The 20,611-nt window shown below is 42.4% G+C and overlaps 2 protein-coding genes across 5 annotated transcripts in view; both read left to right on the top strand.

Annotated features, from left to right (window-relative positions):
- Window positions 1-9,465, top strand: part of DENND5A (DENN domain containing 5A) — a 70,733-nt gene extending 61,268 nt beyond the window's left edge. For 2 of the 4 annotated variants that reach the window (XM_075163125.1, XM_075163124.1), the window contains 6 exons: window positions 193-311; window positions 1,502-1,683; window positions 2,506-2,588; window positions 3,896-4,019; window positions 4,595-4,763; window positions 5,510-9,465. In XM_075163125.1, coding sequence (XP_075019226.1) covers window positions 193-311; window positions 1,502-1,683; window positions 2,506-2,588; window positions 3,896-4,019; window positions 4,595-4,763; window positions 5,510-5,693 — 861 coding nt within the window. In that variant the 3' untranslated portion in view covers window positions 5,694-9,465. Of the gene's footprint in view, window positions 1-192; window positions 312-1,501; window positions 1,684-2,505; window positions 2,589-3,895; window positions 4,020-4,594; window positions 4,764-5,509 lie in introns of those variants that run through there. The other 2 variants (XM_075163126.1, XR_012675740.1) reach the window with 2 other exon arrangements.
- A 5,774-nt stretch (window positions 9,466-15,239) lies between these two features.
- SCUBE2 (signal peptide, CUB domain and EGF like domain containing 2) overlaps window positions 15,240-20,611 on the top strand; it is a 41,407-nt gene continuing 36,035 nt past the window's right edge. Inside the window, 5 exon segments of the mRNA XM_075163128.1 lie at window positions 15,240-15,423; window positions 15,426-15,636; window positions 16,470-16,480; window positions 18,056-18,178; window positions 18,624-18,749. Coding sequence (XP_075019229.1) covers window positions 15,240-15,423; window positions 15,426-15,636; window positions 16,470-16,480; window positions 18,056-18,178; window positions 18,624-18,749 — 655 coding nt within the window.

Here is a 20,611-nt window from a genome sequence, read left to right as displayed (position 1 = left end):
GTATTTAACAAAGCAAACAAACAAAACCAAATAGAGCAACCTACCCCAAAAAAGCCCAGAATCAATCATGCAGTCAGCAAAGGAGAAGCACGTTTCTGATTCCCTGTCTGAGCATGCTCTCTAACAGTTTACTCCTCCAACATACTGCTCTCTTTCAGTTTACTCTGATAAACTCTTTTGTTTCATTTGCAGTGCCAGAACCTGGGAAAACTGACAACAGTGCAAATAGGACATGATAATTCAGGGCTGTATGCCAAGTGGCTAGTGGAATATGTTATGGTCAGAAATGAAATAACAGGGCATACTTACAAGTAAGTATCATCCTGACATTTCACATTGGGTAAGTAGAATTTCTGCAGGGGGCTGGCACAGTAGGGCTTGTTTGATTAGAAAGGTCTTATCTCCTGGAACTCTACAGCTGCCACTACCTGAAGGCATAGAAAGGTCATTCGGCTTCTAGCATTAAACAAGTCGTGACTCTTACAAAATTAAACAGAGTTTTCGGTTTGCAGATGCTCATGCCTGGCCTCCAAACATTGGTGGAGAAGATGAGTTGACTGTTACGCATCTTAAAAATAATCTGCCTTGAGCCCAAGGAAGAAATAGCAAGTTAGAGCTTGCCGCTTACCAAATATGCGTGGTATTTTATATTAAGGCTGAGTGCTCTAGGTGTTATAGAGAGACCTTTGGACACAAGCTGGAACACAAGGGCTTATGAGTGTTAGAAAGCTGTGTTTGCATAGTGAAAGTAAAGGAATGAGATTTAAAGTAAGACTTTATTTGTGTTAGGTACAGCGTAGTTTGATGCCCTTTCCTTTGTTTAGAGAAACTGTCAGGCTCGTGTTGATGACAAACTGATGGGTAAGTCCACTCAGTTCTCCATGCCAATTTGTTTGTAATTAAATGAAGAGGCAAGATTCTATTTTTGGATACTGTTCAGTTTTCTGATTAAGCTGATTAAACTGACATCACCATTGGTTCATAGAAAGTGATAATGAGCAAGTGAGCACATGTGCTTTCTAGTGTCTGATTTAATACCCCAATTTCAATGGATGTATTGGTATTTTGGCATTTAAGTATATGTTTCAGGTTTTTTTTGTGGCTGGCCTGCTATGTAACGTATTCAGTGAAAGCATAGGTGTATTTCTCTACCCATCTATAGTGCGTAGTGGGTTTTCCCCTTCTACCTCTTTTTCCTCTGCAGCCCTGAAATCATGTGCTACATATAGGACACAAGACAAAATCCGCCACTGTTTGCTTTGCGGATCATCTAGTGCGACATTTAGCACAAACCTGGAACTGAAAAGCTGTTTTACTTTTGCTCCCTCTGCTGGCAAAAGGCAAAACCAAGGCTTTGTTTATTTGTTGCTAGATGAATGAAGTATTTCTAACAGCTATACTAGCAGAATTTGGGTTTTATGCAATTGCAGTTGAAAGTCTTTGGCATGGAATTTAATCTGGGTTGAAGGACTTGATCCAAATATCTCCTTTTTGTTCTTAGGTTTCCCTGTGGAAGGTGGCTTGGAAAGGGAATGGATGATGGCAGCTTAGAGAGGATCCTGGTGGGAGAGTTGCTGACTTCCCACACCGAGGTTGATGAGCGGCAGTGCCGAACCCCTCCTTTGCAGCAGTCACCAAGCATGATCAGAAGATTTGTCACTATATCGCCAAACAATAAGCCAAGTGAGTGGTAGGGGACATTTTGTCTTGAACTGTTCTGCATCATCACCTGAGGAGAGCTGCTTGCCAACGGAACTGTAGGTTTTCTTGTATTTTAGAACTGTAGCTTGGAGAGGACCTGTGAAACTCACCTAGCCCAACCCCCTGCTCAAAGTCCAGCTAACTTCCAAGTTACAATCCTGAGCAACCTGTTCTATCTACTCAGGTTTTTGAAAGTCTCCAAGGATGGAAGGAAGATGTCTCTGGACTCCTGGTCCAGTACTTAGCTTGGTATTTTCTGTAATTCTTGTCCTTCATCTGTGGAATGGATGCTATGGAGGAACGTAGAAATTTGCTGTCCTGTCTCTGTCTGTCCTTCATGGATGAAAAAGCTTGCTAGTGGTTTCTATTCATGGACTTTAGTTTTCCGAGATCACTGTTCTGGGGTTCTGTTATTCCTGATAAAGTAGGTGGCTATTTTGCTCCTAAGCATGCTTGGGTTTACAGTGAAACTATCACCAGAAGTATTTCCAGGATGCCCAGATTTGGTAGTCCTAATCAAAGCATGTCTCCTTTTCTTAGGTTTGGGCCCTGGTCTGAAAATGCACATAATATGTAAAAAGCCTTTCCACCTGTTGTTGTGTTGAAACATCACAGTGTTAACTTTGATATAAAAACAAACGATCTCCATTTGTACCTCCTCCACAGTAAATAAAAGTAGAATTGGATTTCTATTACCCACAGTCTAGCACCTTTTCACTAACATGTGTATGCCTTATCCCTCATGCACAGGTACAATTTCTAAAGCTGTTACAGAGTGACTGGATATATTTTTCTATTTTGCAGAGTTAAATACTGGGCAGATACAAGAAGCTATTGGTGAGGCTGTCAATGGTATTGTCAAGCATTTCCACAAGCCAGAGAAGGAGGTGAGGAGTTGTGTTGTCTGTGTAGTGGCACTCCTGTTTTAAAACTCTTATTAGTAAGCGTTGTAGAATATATAACAGAAATAACTAAACTGAATGAACAACCATCTCTTTGAAAATTCTTCAAGTGGAGCAAAAACGAGATACTGAGACTACACTGGAATAGTACCTCTTCAAGTACCTCAGTTTTGCTGCTAAATGAAGCATTCTGTTAATTTAAATGTTAACATTCTGTTATTGGAAATTGTGTTATTAGTCAAATTCTGCCGAGGATTCTACCTGTACCACTGTCAAGAGTGTTGCCTCCTGTTTAGTTTGTTCTGGAATAACTGACATTTTACATCTACATTGAGTACTGGGTAGGTTTTTTTATGCCTGTTTTGCATTATCTTTGCTACTTAAAACATGGAAACCCATGGGCCACTTTAAAAAACCAAAAGAAACAAAAGACCCTCACCCAAACACCCACCCCCACCCCCCTGCAAGTGAAGCGGAAGTGCCTCTCAAAGACTCTGGTACACTTCTATGTTACACATGTAATCATCTTAACTGACACAGCAGTTATTTCCTGAAACAAACATAAGCAGCATGCCTCTGTCAAAGCATCAAAATCCAGCCCTTGTGAGCAGGATGGTGTAAAGCAGTGCTGGCTCCTGTATGGATATCTCTTGAAAGTAATTAATTTTTTACAAATAGGTCCTCCCATTCCTTCTGCACCTATCTTTTCTCAGTTCAGTATAGCATGGCAAATTCATATACAGTATAATTCTGGTTGATGATCGCATTTACACAATAATCTCAAGCGGTCATGCACTGGTTTTGCAAAATAGAATTTACTATCGTGTTCTAAAGAAGAATTTGGGTTTTTTCTGAGGTTTAAAAATTGCATTAAATGTTGTTTTGGTTGATAAGCAAACAGTCTGAGGCACCTGCTACAATGGACCTGTGATCTTTATTACTTAGTAAAAGAGGAAAATACTTTCTTAATTTTCTGTACAGTGGTTGTTATTATAGGTAAAACGTGCTCATGATCTTTATCTTGGTCTTTTTGTGGCTTCATTTGATGACGATGGGGCCCTGAGACTGCTTTCTTCAGCCTTGTTCTTAGAGAGGTCAACAAATTCTTGAATGCTCAGGACTTGTGAGAACCGGGCCATCCTGTCTGGAGCCACTGTTTGACAGTAGACTGTAACTTGGGGCATCTGTTTATTTAAAAACTGGTTTCAGTAATAGATGCATGAGCCACTTTTGTGTCCCAAGCTTCCAAACTGAGATAATAAGTGTGTGTGCTTTCTGTGTGTGCTTGGCAGAGGGGCAGTCTGACGCTGTTGCTGTGTGGAGAAAGTGGACTTGTTTCAGCTCTTGAGCAAGTGTTTCAGCATGGATTTAAATCACCGAGACTCTTCAAAAATGTCTTTATTTGGGACTTTTTAGGTAAGTGGGAGGAAGACATACCAGAGCCTGCTTGTGTCTTTGAAATATATCCATCCGTGTGCCTTTTCATTGCCACTGTGTCTCAGCTGATGTGAACAGCATACGTCTTGGAGGCATCTCGGCATCATCTCCTTATACCATCGTTTTACTGTAGCATCTCAAAATTCAGTAGATACTAGAATCTCTTTAGCACTATTCTCAGGGAAGGAAGTGGAATCCCAGTTTTAGGCACGGGGAACACAGGACTGAATCAAACAGAAAAAAACAATGCCTAGACATAATCATTCACGGATGAGCTTTGTATCTAGGTCTTTCAACTTTAACTGTCCCCTCTATGACGCAGAAATCATGCTGATTTGCCAATGGGCAATATATGGGCATCAGATAACGTTATGGATTTGTAAGCATGCTTATGGGGAAAGCATTATACTGAGGTGGTATTAAATTTAATCATCTAAATTGAAGGTCATAGTGCCTAATTATTTTATTCCAAGCACAGGAGAATGATATTTCAGGTATTTTAGGACTGCAATATGCACTGATGAAACTTCATTATCTCCCACCATTCTTTTAAGAAAAAGCACAAACATACTATGAGACCCTTGAGCAGAATGAAATGGTCCCAGAAGAGAACTGGCAGACAAGGGCCAGGAATTTCTGTCGCTTTATCACTGCTATCAACAACACCCCTAGAAACATTGGGAAGGATGGCAAGTTTCAGATGCTGGTGTGTCTTGGAGCCAGGTATAAAGAAACTTTATTATTATTATTGTTGTTGTTGTTATTACTATTATTGTTATTACTGATATTTTAATAAAATGAAAAGGATGTATTAGTAAGATAAAGCCACACAACTGCTGGGTTGTGCAGTTTGGCTATTACTTACACAGTTCTTTGATGTAACTAAAGAAGGATCAAGTGAACCATGCCCTGACTGAGTTCTTAGGCATGTGAAGTGTGGGACATCTGAGATACAAAACTGCGTATCCCAAAGAGCTGAGCAGCTGAATCAAGAGAGGAGGGTATAGGCTGGTGTGAATAGCCTCCCTCTCATGTACAGCTAGCAAGGTCGGAAGATAGAAACAGAAAACCGTCCATTAGTGAGGCCTCTCCAGTTAATGGCTGGGTGAATTCCCCACCCTCCACCTACTCATTGTAGGAGATGGGTAGGAGGGAAGCTGGGACCATCTAGAAGCCTCTTGACGCACAGGCAATGGAGCAGGCTCGTGACTTTGGGCCTGCTTGGGACTTCCAGGCCTCCTGGGAACCATATCTTTTGATGTGAGGGGTGGAAAGCCTAGAAACGCATCTCTCACGGATGCTCCCTACTTAAACAAGTTCCACAGACAGTTACTTCCCCGCCTTATAAAAATATGTGGAGAAGATGGTACGTCTGTTTAGAAGGCAAAGAATAAAAATCATGTCAGTGAAAATGAGAAATTAACTTGGCTTTATTTTTATTTTCAAATTGCAAATTGCCACTTTGTCAGAGACCACCTTTTGCATCACTGGATCGCCCTGCTCGCAGACTGCCCCATCACAGCACAGATGTATGAAGACATAGCACTGATTAAGGATCATACTCTTGTGAATTCTTTGATTCGAGTGCTGCAGACCTTGCAGGAGTTCAACATTACGCTGGAGGCATCTCTTGTCAAAGGCATCGATATTTGACCTCTTGTCCCACAGAAAAAACTATCTTTTAAAAAAAAAAAAGCAACAAGGAGTGAATCTCGTTAGTATGCAAAAGTTCTGTCTGCCAGTACATTGTATCGTGAACTTGTTCATGGCCCTAAAATGCAACTTTTGACTTTTCTTGAAGGAAACTCAAAAAATAGTACAGGCAAATGGATAGAAGCTGTAAACTCAATGTAAAAAAGAGGATTTTGGTATAAATCTATTTTAGAGTTTATTTGCTGATTTGCTTTTTACACACTTTCATGTGAAAGAGATAGAGATGAGTATTGTGCAGCTTATTTTAAAGCTGCAGTATTTCCTTGCCATAGAAAATGTGCAGTGAGCCTTTCAGCATTCTGTGAACTTGCCTTCAGATATGCTGTATGTCATAGACCCCAGTACACTCCATTTCTGCTGAGAAGGTCATTCTATAGTTTTTAAACTAATATTTTATATATTAACATTATTACCAACGTTTGATTTTTAATGTATGGGTCATGTTCTGCTGCAAGGGAACTACAAATCTGATGTGTGCTTTTTTTAATAGCTCCAAAGCACTGATTTGTCAACAAATCATTTTTTCCTTTATTTTTGTTGTCAGTATTATTTTTAGTGAAATCCAGGAGACGGAACCGTGAAATGTGCAGAGATCAAAGTAATATTTTTCATATTGGTACGTAATTGCACAGAAAAAATTAAGCGTGTTTTTTAACTGATGTTTTTTATTTATTTAACCTATCATTGTGTTTTGTAAGTTTGTCTTTAAAAAAAAAGATCTTCTATGATACAACTGGCTATATTATGTTGCAATTCAGAATTTACAGTGCAGCCCACTTAAATGAAAAACCTGGAATAATTGTTCATAACACAAAAATGTTTCCACTTGAACCAGCCTTTTGAAGTTTGGTATATGGTTGCTGCTGGTAATTCTCTTAACTGCTAATAAAGAGGGACGTGGGTTCCCTAAATGCTAGATGACTATATAAAGATGTTTATGCCCCCACGAAATAATAACGGTATACCTTACTAACAAATATAAGGATTTCTTAATTCTTCTGAAAAGACAGCGAGTAGTAAGGTTTTTTCTTTTCCTTTTGAATGATGATGTCTTGGGTCCTGTTGTCACAGTCTGCTTCATTTGGGATGCTTTTGTTTTTAGCAGGGAAGGCTTTAGTCCACTTCTGCAATAAAACACAAACTTTTGAAAGCTTAATTTATTGGAGATCTGGAACTTGGCAAATGCCTAAAGGCATCTCTGTTCGTTTGAATCCTCTGATAAAAATCTCTTTGAAATGAATATGTGACTTAAGAACAGGCTGATTTATCAGCATCACAAATTACTGTATAGATATTCAGGGCTATGTATTTAAGAGGTCTCCACTGTATAAACTTATCTCAGTATTGTCTCTCTTTTGAGAAGCAGAGTCCAAGTTTTTTGGTTCATACAATGTTGTAGCACCTTTTCTTTACCTACAGCTTAGTCACATCTTGTGATAGTTTTATTTCCATAATTTATAAGTATAGCACATGTATTAAATTTTTGACTATTTTTACTTTTGTCCTATTTATTTCATTATTAAACTGAGAAGTTCCTTTGTCACTACTTATCAGAGCAAGATTCTTTTTTGATTTCACAGTAGCATTAGGAAGATGCAAGGGCAATGTCCAATCCACTCCTCATGCTGGGTGGGTGTGAATTCTTTCACAGTCTGGAGCTTACAGGAGCATTTCACGGAAGCATTTTGTATGAGCAGGTTTGGTTTCGTTCATTTTTTCCATCTTTGGAAGGGCAAAAATAAAACAGATGTACTTTATTCTAAGAATTTCATGTATTCAACTTAATATGTTGGGATAATCTTTATACGCTTGCCCCAAATTGCTTATTTATGTATTAATAATAGCAAAAAAAAAATTTTTACAGTGCTTTCAGCTATATTTAAGACAACTTTACTAGGCCTGTGTATTTCACAGGGAATATGTCTACATGAGAAAGGAGGGTTGAATTAATTATTTTGACCTTAACAGATTAGTTGATCCTGTTAAAACCGTATCTGTCATAATATGAAGTATGGATTAATTTTATCTTGCATGAGGTAATTAACCTTGAATTAAGTTTGGTGGGTTTTTTTTTTTTCCTCCTTTACATAAGTTCACCTAGTGTGGCATGATGCCATTGGTTTAATGGCTTGCTTTGATGTGGATCTTTTTGGCCTCATTATGACAGTTAGCGATACCTGGGATGGACACAGGCTGGGGTTTGCTGGTTCCCAAGTGGTGGGTTCTTTGGCTAGCACATGAGGATGAAGCTGTCCATCAGTGACAGCACCCTGTTCGTGCTAGCTGTCCAGACACAAAAGGAGGATGCAGAGGTCATCTTCCCAGCTCCTCAGTTACTTTATTTTCACAGGAAAAACCTCTATGTGATAGACCCTTCCTGCTTCTCTCACAGGGGGGACTATGCTTAATCCCATTAGGATTCAAAGCACTTTTTGGTATGGACTTTTGAGTCTCGAAGGATTTGCTCCACTGAAGAGCAGTAGAAGGTTCTGAAATGCAGCAGAAAAAATGTTGGTTTTGTTGGATCCAGAGGCCACCAAGGACGACTGAGATACTAAATGTAGCTCTGTGCTAGCTGTTGCTGTTTTCTGGTTTCGGGAAGAGATTTGGCTGATGTATCCAAGAACAGTTCAGTCTGTAGCAGCAGCCATAATCCCTACCACTCTTCAGTGTTTACCACAAACCAACCTACTTCTTTCATTGGTGTAGCTAGCATCAGTCCCACACAATAACGTTAGGATCCAGCATTTGCTCCTTCCATGCCATTCTGCTGAATTGGATGACTCTGTATAAGAACAAATGGTGTAGTTGGCGTCTTTTACACTTTGAGCTTTGTAAAATCCATTTCCTTTTTTAAAACCTGCATTGCATTTTTTGTTCAGAAATGAGCTATAGAATAATGCAATTGTAACTTTTTTTTTCCCTGTTACTTTTGTAAAGTACGGGAGCAGATTTGGTAGGTGCAGGTTAATGTGGCTATGCTGTTTTGTTGGTTTGTGTTTTGGTTTTTTTTTTAACAGTTAATGGGAAAAGATAATCTTTTTTTAACAGCAGACATGCATTCTGTAGAGAGAAATATAATGATAAAAAGTAAGTAATTCATACTGCAGTAAATATATAGTGCTCAATTGGCCAAATGTGTTTACAGGCTGATACCTGATTTGAGGGGAAAAAACAGGCTATCACCTATTAATTATTTATGCTTCTTTGATTAATGCTGTCAGAGTTGATACAATGATACTTTATATGAAAAGAAAATGCAAATTAATAAAGACTTGTTTTAAATGTAATGAAATACTATGACAATAAGTTTATACAAAAAATAGCCTTTACTGCCATAAACTTAACCATCTGACGTTCTGTAGCTGAAAACATATTCATGAACTGAAGACTATTCCACAACTTTTTCCATTACGAAAAGTATTTTTCAAATTGTTCAAATGGGACCTACTAGCCGGATGATCCATATTTTTGATGTGTTTTGAATTCATGAATATGTTAAGGTTTCTGCAGTGAAACTATTCAGAGTTAACTTTTTCCTGTATGTTGTCAAATGATTTTTGTCCATAGTGCAAGATCTATAGGATACTTGAAAATACTTGAAGATATTGTACAAGTACTTCACATCTTTGTAGTTCTTTGTTTTATACCTAGAGATTGGCTGTTAAACTAAGATAGAGCATCAATATCTTATAAACTATATATTTTACTACGTGGGGAAATCACTGGCTTGTTTTTTTTAAGGGCGGGCGTTGAAGTTTACATTATAATGACAAAACCAGGTACTGTTTTCCTTTTTTATTTTTCCTGTGACATTTCAATCCATTGGACATTAAATGTGAATTGGATATACAAAACAGTTTTACAGATGTAGCTCATTTGCTGAATTGCAATAAAATTTGTCTTCTAACATGAGAAATAGCATTAATGTGCTATTTTCAAAAGCCTCTCATTATAATTTGGCCAATCATCTTTTCTTCTTTGCCTGACTGCAGGTACGTATGACATTTTAGTGTCTGATTTCAGGAGACCTTTTTTGTACAGTTTTGTATCTGATCTGTTCAACTACATGCCTCCTCCCTACCAGTGTAGCCTTCTTGCAAGCAATTGTTGTCGGTCAGACTGCCATCAGCGGAAGAGACGCCTACTCGGTACTCAGGGAATGGGGAGAACAGGAAGGCAAAGGGACTAATGCAGATCTTGGAAGGTATCTGTGAGTACACACGCACACATATGTGCTGCCATTTATATTAGCTTTTTTCCTACCTTACAAAAACTTTCGATACCAATAACCAGATTTGGTGGAGGTCTCAAAATTTTATATTCTGAAAAATACAATTAGTCACCTCTCTGTACCATGTACTTAATCTTTCTCTTTATGTGAGAGGATCCATACAAAGGAGCAGGAATTGTTGGAAATGTAATTATCTGATGCTTCAAATAGAAGGTTAAGTGAGAAAATAGCACTGTCCTCCATCTCTGAGACTCTGACAACATCTGTGGCACACATGCGTGCCCAAACATTATTGCCTGTATTGCCTGTTTCCTGCTTTTTTTACCCCATCTTTGCCCCAGGTAAGATCTAACTTGACAGATAGTCCCAGAGGAGGAATTACTGGGTGGAGGGATTGTACTGGCACAGAGGCAAAAGTACGGTTCCTTCCCTCTCCATTCATTCACTTTTTTAATGATTTGAAGTACATACCGACGTAGTGGAGCCCTGTATAATCTTGGTTCATTAGATATTGCTCTGCTTACCTCACCTTGAAATTGGTTTTGCCTGCCTTATTGTATCTTAAATCTAGTTTTTAGATTTGAGTGGAGTAGTAAACAAATGTGAGCACAACTCATTTGTGGTTATGCTTTTCTGCTGCCTATAGCCTGGAAGTTTTATATGTCAATTGTGTGAGAAGCAGGGAGACCAAGTCAGTTTTACTCACTTTCATCTCCTGCTTCATCCAAAATGCACTCGCCAGGACATCCCTGCTTGAGCAGGGGGGTTGGACAAGATGGCCTCCAAAGGTCCCTTCCAACCTCAGTCGCTCTGATTCTGTGGTTCCTCCCTACGTACAACGACAGGAATAGGTAAGAAGGCTGAATGCCACTTCCCCCATGTTGTACGGTTTCTGCCATTCCTTAGTAGCCCAGCAAAACTCATCCTTCAGGTGCAATATTCTTCCTGTGTTTTGGGGAGCTGCCCACTCTTTTGTGAGCTATAGCCGGAGAGACTTGCCTGTTCTTCTGACCTGCATGTTAGCAGTGGCTAACTTCTGCTTTGACAAATTTCTGTTTTGAAGCTGACAAATACAGACAGTGATTTTCTCAGCCTGGGAAAAGTGGTTCACGTTAGGACTATTCTGAACTTGGTGGGGTTCACTCTGTGTCAAACTGTATGAGGTCATCATTGGACGTTTTATACCATTAGGGAAAATGCAGAAGGAAAGGAGTTTGATCATTATTTGGAGGTATCTCTGCTTCCTTCACCTCTCTTTGTTTCTCCCCCTACAACACCCTGGTCTGTGGTGGAGGATTTTTTTTAAGCAAAGTAAAATAAGAAGTGTTAAGATCTCTCTTGGAACCACATCAGTCTTCCTGAGCAGGCAGTGATTCTGCACTACTAACAACTGATGGTGTCATCCTCTGGGCTCGCTGGGGGAGATGCTGAGAGGGTGAACTCAGCCTGCCCCATGCTCTGATGAGGTGGTGCTGGTGGGTGAGCCTTGGACAGGTCTGGGGGGGTGCAGTTGTGAACTTGGTACCTGCTGCCAGGCGTGCCGCGCTTGTGTGAGACGCCAAACCTGCCTCTCTTGGAAACTGAGACCGTTTCAATTCCCTGGGCTTACTAGACCTGCTGCTTCTAATTCCTTTGCAGGGCACTATGAGGATGGACGTGGGGCAGGCCTGGATGGAGCTGTGAGGTAAGCACGGCTTCAGAAACACATTCACTTCATCACGGGTGGCCTCGAATCTTTCAGACTTCCTGCAAGGGGAAGGAACAAAAAGAACAGGGGCCATGGTGCGCAAAGTGTGTTGTGCAACTGCTGGGTTCACAGCGCTCTTCCAAGGGTCAGGTCTGAGGTGGTTTTATAGAAGGTGATGCTTATTAATGTCTGTTGCTGAGGAGAGTTTGAGTGCTAGGCGATGATTGTCTTTTGACTAACGGGTCCAAACACACGGGTCTAGAAATGTGCTTGTGTTATGATTTGTTGCAGTGATGACTTGGAAAGTTCTTACAAAGTACAAGTGTCAAAGAGCTGCACCAAGCAGATCTTTGTCTAAAAGTTACTTCACATAGCAAAAAGTCTCCCTTTTTCCCTATTAACTCAAAGTTGTATATTCGTTAATAGAACATACCGTATTCAGTCCTGCAATAAACAGGAACTGTTCTTCTTCAGTGACAGTGGCATTTTAAGATACAGATCCTACAACATTTAAAATATCACTGATGGATATGATGTTTGTTTCAGGGAAGTTTTTCTACCAGTGGCATAAAAAGACTTAGACAAGGAGTATAAATTATATTAGAGGGTCTTTTAGACTCCTTGTCACCAGAGGAATCCCAGATTTCCTCATTTGAGATAAGCCATGTGCAGGTCCTGCTCCGAAGGAAAGCCACTGTTAAATTGCAAAACTGAATGCTTGATTGCTGAAGATGTGTTATTTTATGTAGAACTCAACAACCTACTTGGTAGCTTGGAAAACCCTTGGATGCTAAGGTGGAAAGTGTAAGTGCAAAAGTTTGAGTGATGCATTTAAAATAATTGTTCAAAACCCAGTATACCTATGGAGATGAGCAAGACTTGAAACTACAGCTCTGAGACATGATGTGTGTGAAAAGCTTTGGAATAATTCAATATTTGAAAGTATTTCCTCACTTGTCTGTCTGCCCCTTTCTTTTTTTTGTTCTGGCATCTCCCCCCCCCCCACCCCCGAGTTGTTTTCAGCTTCTGTCACAAGCACTCGTTGTGCTCGCCCAGTTGTGTTAAATTTTGGGTCAATATGATGCGCTGTTGCTCAGCCCAGCAGACCCACTGCTTCTCACTACATTAAAGTACAAGTGAAATGGCAATCAAGATGTTTTCAAATAATGTTTGCTTATCATTAAATAATAAAATTTAACAAGGATTATAAAGCAGTTTTTATGCCAAATTTTCAGACAAAAGTATTCGACTCTGCTCAGGAGATGAGGTGCAGAATTTGTGGAGTAGTTTTTACATCCAGCTGCTCTGTGGCAGCTTAGTCTCGATCTCTCAACGTGAGGCAACTTTGAGTGATACTTAAAGTGGAGGGCAGGGGAAAGTTGGGCATCTTGTCTGTGTGGAAGAGTTCCTCTGGAGCAGCAGACAGTGTTCGTAGCAGTGTTGTGCTCCTAGCAGTCCAAAGAGATCAGACAGTGTTAGCAGGAAGAAGTTCTTGGTTTTGCAATATTGTAAGGCGGCACACACATTGGTACAATTCGAAAAAGCAGACAAGTTTTCTGGTGTGCAGCCTTTCTCCAAACATCAGACAGCCAAACCTCTCTTCCCCCAAAGCATCTGTGAAACGTGACTGAATGGGACTCTGGTCCACACAATACTGAGAAAATTTAGTTCAAGACTAAAATGCTGTATAGTATCTAGATGAGCAAAAACTTTGCTTTTGGTTTTAGGATCACTATGCATAATGTATGAAAATACCCTGTTTGCATACACTTCTTGCAGATATTTACCAGTAGCTATTTTCCTCCCTAAAACTTTGTGCTTTTATTTTATTTTTAATTGCTGAAAAAAATCCACTGTGCTACTTGGGGTCTCTTCCTCTTGAACTACCCCTGGTATGTTTGTTTTTCTTTGACCATAGTTAACTTACTGCTGAAGTTGAATCTTAAGAATTTTTCTAGCTTCTCTCTCCCAGTAAAGATCTTAGTACCTAGTGTGGTCATCTGTCACTTGGACTGTGGAGTTGAACAGAAATAGTTAAGAAGGCTACAGAAAGACATCCGAGTTGAGGTCTGAGCTTCTGTCTGTTTTGTGTCTTTAAAGAGAGATTTAATGGCAATTCTTCATCATAAACAAATGAGTATTATATGTGAAATAATAGCTAGGATCCTTCACAAAGCACTTTGAGAGATATATATAAGAAATGGTTTAATTAACTAAGATAAATTTAATATTCTTCCTGTTTGTTTTCCAAGCTGTGTTGAGATCTTTTGATCTAACTCAGGCATTCCCAAATATTTGTGTCACTTTATATTTTAGTTTACAGAAGTAAATAAGATGCTTTGCTTTTACTGTGTCTCAGAAAGCTTTAGTTTGGGTATATGGCTCTTCTCCTCAGTGTCTTTTACTGTTTTTTCTGCTACACTCTTCATTTGTAGATTTTATGTCTTTTGTCAAATCTTGTGCTGAATTTTAATTAAACTAATATTGGTCAAGTTCATTGAGGAACCTTGACTGGAAAGTGTCTGAAATATGTAACAGCTTTTCGGCAGGGTAGCTTGTAGTCACATGCCTCAATGGGAGATGGCTTCTCTGTGCATTTGGGAGAACTGTTTGTAGAGACACCTTGACTGATATCCCCGGATGAGAGGTGCGTGGATGTGCGAATTCCCATTGTAAGTATGATTGTTTATTCATGAGATCATGGAAACCGTCAAGAAATTCTTCATTCATTTATTACTTTTGTTGTAGGGGATGCTTGGGGTGTCGTGCGGGGCTGGAGAATCCTTGGAGAGTTTAATGAGCAGCTTTATGCATTTATAGATTAGTTTGACTAAGACTGAAACCGTCCAGGAGATACAATAGGTTGTTTCTCATTGGATTTTAGAAGAGAATAACTTTGATCATTTCAAAAGCAATGAAGCCTGATGCTCCAGTGAGAAAGGAAAGTGGTAATTTATAGCTACCATTAAGGAAACAAAGACAAAGACTGAGGGAAAGTTTCACCCTGAAGATTTACTAATGTGTATAAACCACCCTTACAACTAGAAATAGGTCGGTATTTCTCACAGAACAAAACAAAAGAGAAAGGGCAGCGAAATGGGGATAGGAGGGAGGGGTAGGAAAGAGTACTGCCTGCTTTCGCTTGCACCATGAAAGGTCAAACGACATTTAGGAAATTACAATTTCAGTGAATAATGGATAGGCCACTTTTACCTGCCAAAGGAAGGACAGCTGTGGGAAATCCCTGGCTGGGAAAGGAGGTGGGATGGGGCTGGGGGTGGTGGTGTGATGTTGTGGGTTCTGGTACGGCCTTCAGACGGGGACTTCATGTGCTGCAGTGGGGTGTAATTACTTGGTAAAAACTGTAATACTGTATTTTTGAAGAAACACAAGCAAGGCTCGAGTGAGCTGTGTGTATCTGGGCTGACAGGATGCAGTCATACAGGATCTTCGCATGGGCTTGTCCCTACTAGAAAGAGACCGTTTTATGGGCTGCTCCAGAAAGGGGAGCACCGCTTCCAATACACTTGCCGCTGGCACCCACAGTCTGCGTGTGAGGTATTTTATGTACCTTCAGGAAGCACCGGCTCTCCGGGACATCTGTGTTTAGGGTGTTGTGCAGGTGTTTGAACGCCGGTGCCGCGGGTGGGTGCGCTGGTGCGGTTGATGCGAGGTTTTAATGTGGGTTCGCGTGCAGGGAGGTGCGCTCACCGCCCCTGGGTGCCGCCGGGCGGCCCGCGGGGGCAGCGGGGCCCGCGGGGAGGGCAGGGAGGCCCGGGCAGGGGAGGCCCGCCCAGCCCTCGCCGCCGCGCCCCGCCGCCCCGCGCCCGCTGTCAGTGCGAGGCGGGCCGGCCGCCGCAGACACCTCCCTCCGCCGCCGCCGCCTCCTCCCGCCCGGCGGCGGCAGCAGCAGCGCAGCCGCCGCCGCAGCGCCATCGATGGGGTCCGGCGGCCGCCGCGGCGCGGCGGGGGCGCGGGCGCTGCCGCTGCTGCTCCTGCTGCTGCCCGCGCCGGGCGCCCCCGCCGCCCTGCCCCTGCCCGGTGAGTGCCGCGCCGCCGCCTCGCCTTCAGCCCCGGACAGCGGCTCCCCCCGCGGGGCACCTGGCGGCCCCGGCGGGCGGCTGTCCCCTCGGGGCGCCTGGCCGTCGCTGCCGGGGGCCAGCGCCCGGGGTGGGGGGGCGGGCGGCCGAGGGAGGCCGTTGGCGAGCGGCGGCCGTTACCGAGGTGAGGTGAGGTGAGGTGGGGCGAGCGGGGACCGTTACCGAAGCGGGGGGGGGGGCCGCTCCTCGCGGGGCGCTGCAGGCACCCCTGGTGCCTTTCGAATGCCGGTTTCCAGGCGGTCTCGTCTGGGAGCAGGGCTGACCCCCGGGGGTAGGGCACCCGGGTAACGTCTCACCTTTGCCGAGGGAGCGGGGAAGTAAACTCTGCGTATGTCACGGCTTCATCTGCCTTTGGTCGCCGAGGAATAAACCCAGTAATTCTTCCTGCAGCCTCCTCCACGCCCGCCTTACTGCCAAGTTTAAGGCTGCGATGTTTGCTTAGTCTCCCTCCTCCAGGGTCTTTTCAACTCAGGCTACTGTCACTACATGAGGAAATCCCGCTCCCTGTGCCTAGTGATTCTTTTCTAGTCCTCTTTTCCATACTTCTGTATGCATTAAACCTGCTTTTTTTTGCTGCTGTTCTTCCCTGTGCGCTGCAGACCATAGAGGTTTAGTGTAAAAATAAAATAGCAGAACGGCCGTTTTGCCGCTGGCATGAGATCTAGTTGACGTCTCTGCCATAGCTTTGAAAGAAGCCCCCTCCCTGGTGTGTGTTTTCTGGGACCCACCTTGCAGGTGTGACCCCCTGCCTTCCCGGCCCGGGCTGGGAAGGGGAGAGCTTACCGGGCAGGGGGTACGCAGCCAGCGCGTGCGGCTAACGCTTCTTTCTGCCCGCTGTCTTTCCTTCCCTACCCATCCTTTCCTCCTGCCCTGTCTACCTGAATCCCACTAGCTGGAGGTCCCTCAGCAGTTCCCTGCACCCCTCCTTGCATGACTTGCTCCCTCAGTTTGCTGCTTCCCCTATTTTTAAATGGCTTGACTTGTCCGCTTTGAGGGGAAGCGGCTTCTGCCGCTCTCTCTGGCTATTTTCCACCTTCCCTTTGCTTTCTGGGGGTGGTATCTGAGGACCCCATCGTTGTAACTGGTTCTGTGTGCACCTGAGAGCCAGGAGAGCACTGCTGCTGTAGCACTGGCTCTTTGCCTTGTTTGCCGCTGCCAAATGCCATTAGGAGTTAAAACTACATGAATACTTTCTGAAGTTGGCAACTGCTGCAGTACCTACAGGCATGTTTTGTGATTGGGGTTAAAAAAAAAAAAAAAAAAAAAAAAAAAAAAGAAAAAACAAGATGAATGCTATAATTGTAAATGGGAGAGGTGCTGGCTGAAATTCCCGGTTAGAAAGTGATCCCAACTGTAAAAAGTGGCTGACTATTTAAGTAGTCACTTTCTACTGATACTCCTGCAATTCATCCTGTTATTTTGGGAGTCACTTTTTGTACCTATGTGGGGTGCTGCTTCTCCAATTCTTCCTTTTAGCCAGTTGCTGGAAATCTTCCTGTTTCTGTGTTTGAATTCTCTCCTGCTGTATGAAAAACTTCTGCTGATGTCTTCTGCTGCCCATAACTTTTCTTCCTCTTCTTCTGTCTACACTTCTTTGTCTCCAGGACTTCCTCCTGTTGGTGTTTCCCTTTCTCCTCACTTCCTCTGCTCTGAAGTTTCCACCTGGATATTTTGCTTCCGTATGCTGTGCTTTGTGATGGCTGGCAAGGTGATTTGTCAATGCTGTTCACCAGATACTATGCTTGTATTAAAAAAATTGGCATTATTTATAAATCATACATCTGTTTAATGGTAAGTCAGTCTTGTAACGTGTTGGTGGTGACTTTGAAAGTACATTTCTGTACACTCCCCTTGTTAAAATCATTGGGCTTCCTGAGGGTGATGTCACAGACATGATGAAAAACTCTTTCAATAACTGTTTTTTGCTAACCAGAAAGATTAACAGTCTCTAATGAATCTCTGTAAAACTGTCAGCTAAATCTTGTGGAGGATCTAGCCCATAATAGATTATTTTGGATGTATGTATAAGTGGGTGCAAAAGCTTAACACAAGCTTATCTGAATTGCATACAAATACATCTGTATGCAGATAGAGCATTATACAAATTGAAGTTCAGATACAGTCTCTGCGTGTTTCTGTCCTGACTCACAAATGCATATAATATGCGCGCACGCACCACAAACAGGCGCTCAGCCTTACATCATCTCGTCAGTGATGTGCACAGGAGACGTGCCCTGTTCTCCACCTTCTGACATCCCTTCTGAATCTTCTTTTTTCACAGATGTGGATGAATGTGCCTTGGGGCTTGATGACTGCCACCCAGATGCTATTTGTCAAAACACCCCGAAGCTGTACAAGTGCATGTGCAAAGTGGGTTACACTGGCGAAGGGAAGAAATGTGAAGGTAAAGTGATGGAAGCGCTGTGCTCTGCCTGTGTCGGCATGAGGTATTTTTAAGACGACAAAGCCATTAAAAATAATGGCTTAGCATATGGAGGATGATTTTAAATCAAAATAGTCATTGTTTCTTCACCTGATTTACTTCTTGTTTACGAAATCAAAGGCAGACAGGTTGCATGGCTTTTCACCTAGTAATATCACTTGGTCTAATAATTAGTTTGTTGTTTAACCAGCAGCCTTAAAAACTATAAGGTAAAGCTACATGGGGAATCTCAGGGCATTTTGTCACTTTAGAAACATTCAGCAAGTAATGTGTTAAGTATAGTCTATTTGCAAGACAATGATGGTTTCGGACAGCAGTTGCTGCTCGCATTTACACAGTCGCATCTCTAACTGCCTATAACACTCAAGCAAGCATCCATCATATTGACTTTTGCTTTATTCCTTAGACATTGATGAATGTGATAATGACTTCAATGGAGGCTGCGTCCACGAGTGTTTCAACATTCCAGGAAATTACCGCTGTACTTGCTACGATGGCTTTATGTTGGCTCATGATGGCCACAACTGCCTGGGTAAGAAGTGTGTTCATGAACTTTGCGAGTGGTGATGCTAACATAACCTTTAACTGCATCCATGGGAAACGCATGGCGATCTGTTGGGCTGAATCAGCTCAGCTAGAGAAGGATGTTACATAAGGGACTAAGGAATTCCAGATACTGAGGTACCATCCCAGTGTGGCTCTTTGCACCTCTGAAATGAGGATAATTGTGCTACATTTCTGTTAAGTGCTTTGGGTTAAAACGTGTGAAGTGCCATCTACTATTACGCTAAATGAGTTTATGTAAAAGAACATGTGCTATCATTGCCTTTTCTGTCCCAAAGTTAGTTTAGGATCCGTTCTCAGGTGTGTTTCCAGGCTTAGAAATCTTCTGTCTCATACATCTATAACATGTGGGCTTCTTACTGTGTGAGTATTTCCTGACATGCAAGCTGGAAGGAGAGGACAGTTAGGAGTGTGCAGTAGCTGTATATGATAGAGGCCATTGAAGTACAGAGGAGCTAAGCCAAATGCTTGGCGTTTCCCTGGGTGGTTAGTGTGAAGCAAAGTACGCCACTCTGGAAATGTGTTCAATCCTGGCAACGCTCCCTTGACCCTACATGCGCACACTCTCTCTCACCCTCTTTTTCTTTTCTTTATTTAAGACCTCGATAGTTTCCTTCTTTTTGTGCACCAACAGGTGAAAATTTTTAAGAACGGGTAACAAGACCTTGTGGTTTCACTGTGGTAGTATTCTTTAGCACACAGTGCGGCAGCGTACAGAGATGCATGAGTTGCCAGCCTGTTGGCAGTGTGGTATGCTGCCAGTGTGATTTCCCTGGGACAGAGCCTCATGTCGATGAAGCTGTCCTGCGTCCTGGACCCACGCTGGGTACCCTGTGTGGCTCTGCCCTGCGCTGTGGTACCTGTCCCATTTACTTTTTCAGAGATGGCTCTGTTTTTCTCTTGCGCTGCACTGAGTGTGGATGTGCCCGGGCAGGCTTCCATGCCCATGTCAGTCAGAGGGAAACTTGCTCTCACAGCATAATTTTAAGGTTGTAGTTAGCTTGGCGGGGGTATTTCCCAGCAGCGTATGGCGTATCAGGTGGGGAATCAGACCATCCCTGGGCTGTATCTTCTGCTGGGACAAGTCAGAAAAGCTCTGGAGTCTCCAGTGGGATTGTGTTGGGTTTTACCTGCTGGGAACCTGGTTAACTTTGTTACGGTGTAAGTGGAGGAGAGGATGAAGTTCCAAGTATTTCACGAAAGAAAGTAGAGGGGGAAGCAAAATATCTGCTGATACTTTAAAATAATAGGAAGGCCATCTTATTTTTCTCTAGCGCATTTGTGTAAACACACAGTGGAGTTCAGCTGAGGTTACCATGAAGGGCTGAATGCGAACGAACACATTGCCTCTTACAATGCCACCAAAGGGTGTATTCTCTTTGTATTCAGTAGCCCCTCTAGAGCATACTTCAGCTGACTTGTTTGTGATCAGTAAGACCTAGACATAACTTAGACCAAAATCTACCATCTGCTATGTTACTGGGAAGCTGCTCAGTATTGCATGGCAGAGTTTTAAAAATAAAATAAAATGTCATTGACATACAATGAAGTTTTTACCACTGACCTGCCAATTTTGAGATGTGATGTAAACGTTAAATAAATATTTTGGCATGCAGCAAATTGGATCACATCTTCTCTTAATCTGTTTATTTACTTTGTTCACGCCAGGGTTGCCCTCCTCTCACCCTTATTTTTGAAGATCTCTGCTGTGTGCCTGGGTTTAAGCCAAATAGACAATTACTTGTTGGAAAGAGATGATTTTTCTGAAAGCTTTCCAAGGTCTGTAAGACAGAAACATCTGCTGGAGTTCAAATCTGCAGTACTAAAGGC

The sequence above is a fragment of the Calonectris borealis genome, chromosome 14, assembly GCF_964195595.1.
Source record: "Calonectris borealis chromosome 14, bCalBor7.hap1.2, whole genome shotgun sequence".
NCBI lineage: Eukaryota > Metazoa > Chordata > Aves > Procellariiformes > Procellariidae > Calonectris > Calonectris borealis.
This window is presented reverse-complemented; position numbering and strand designations above follow the sequence as displayed.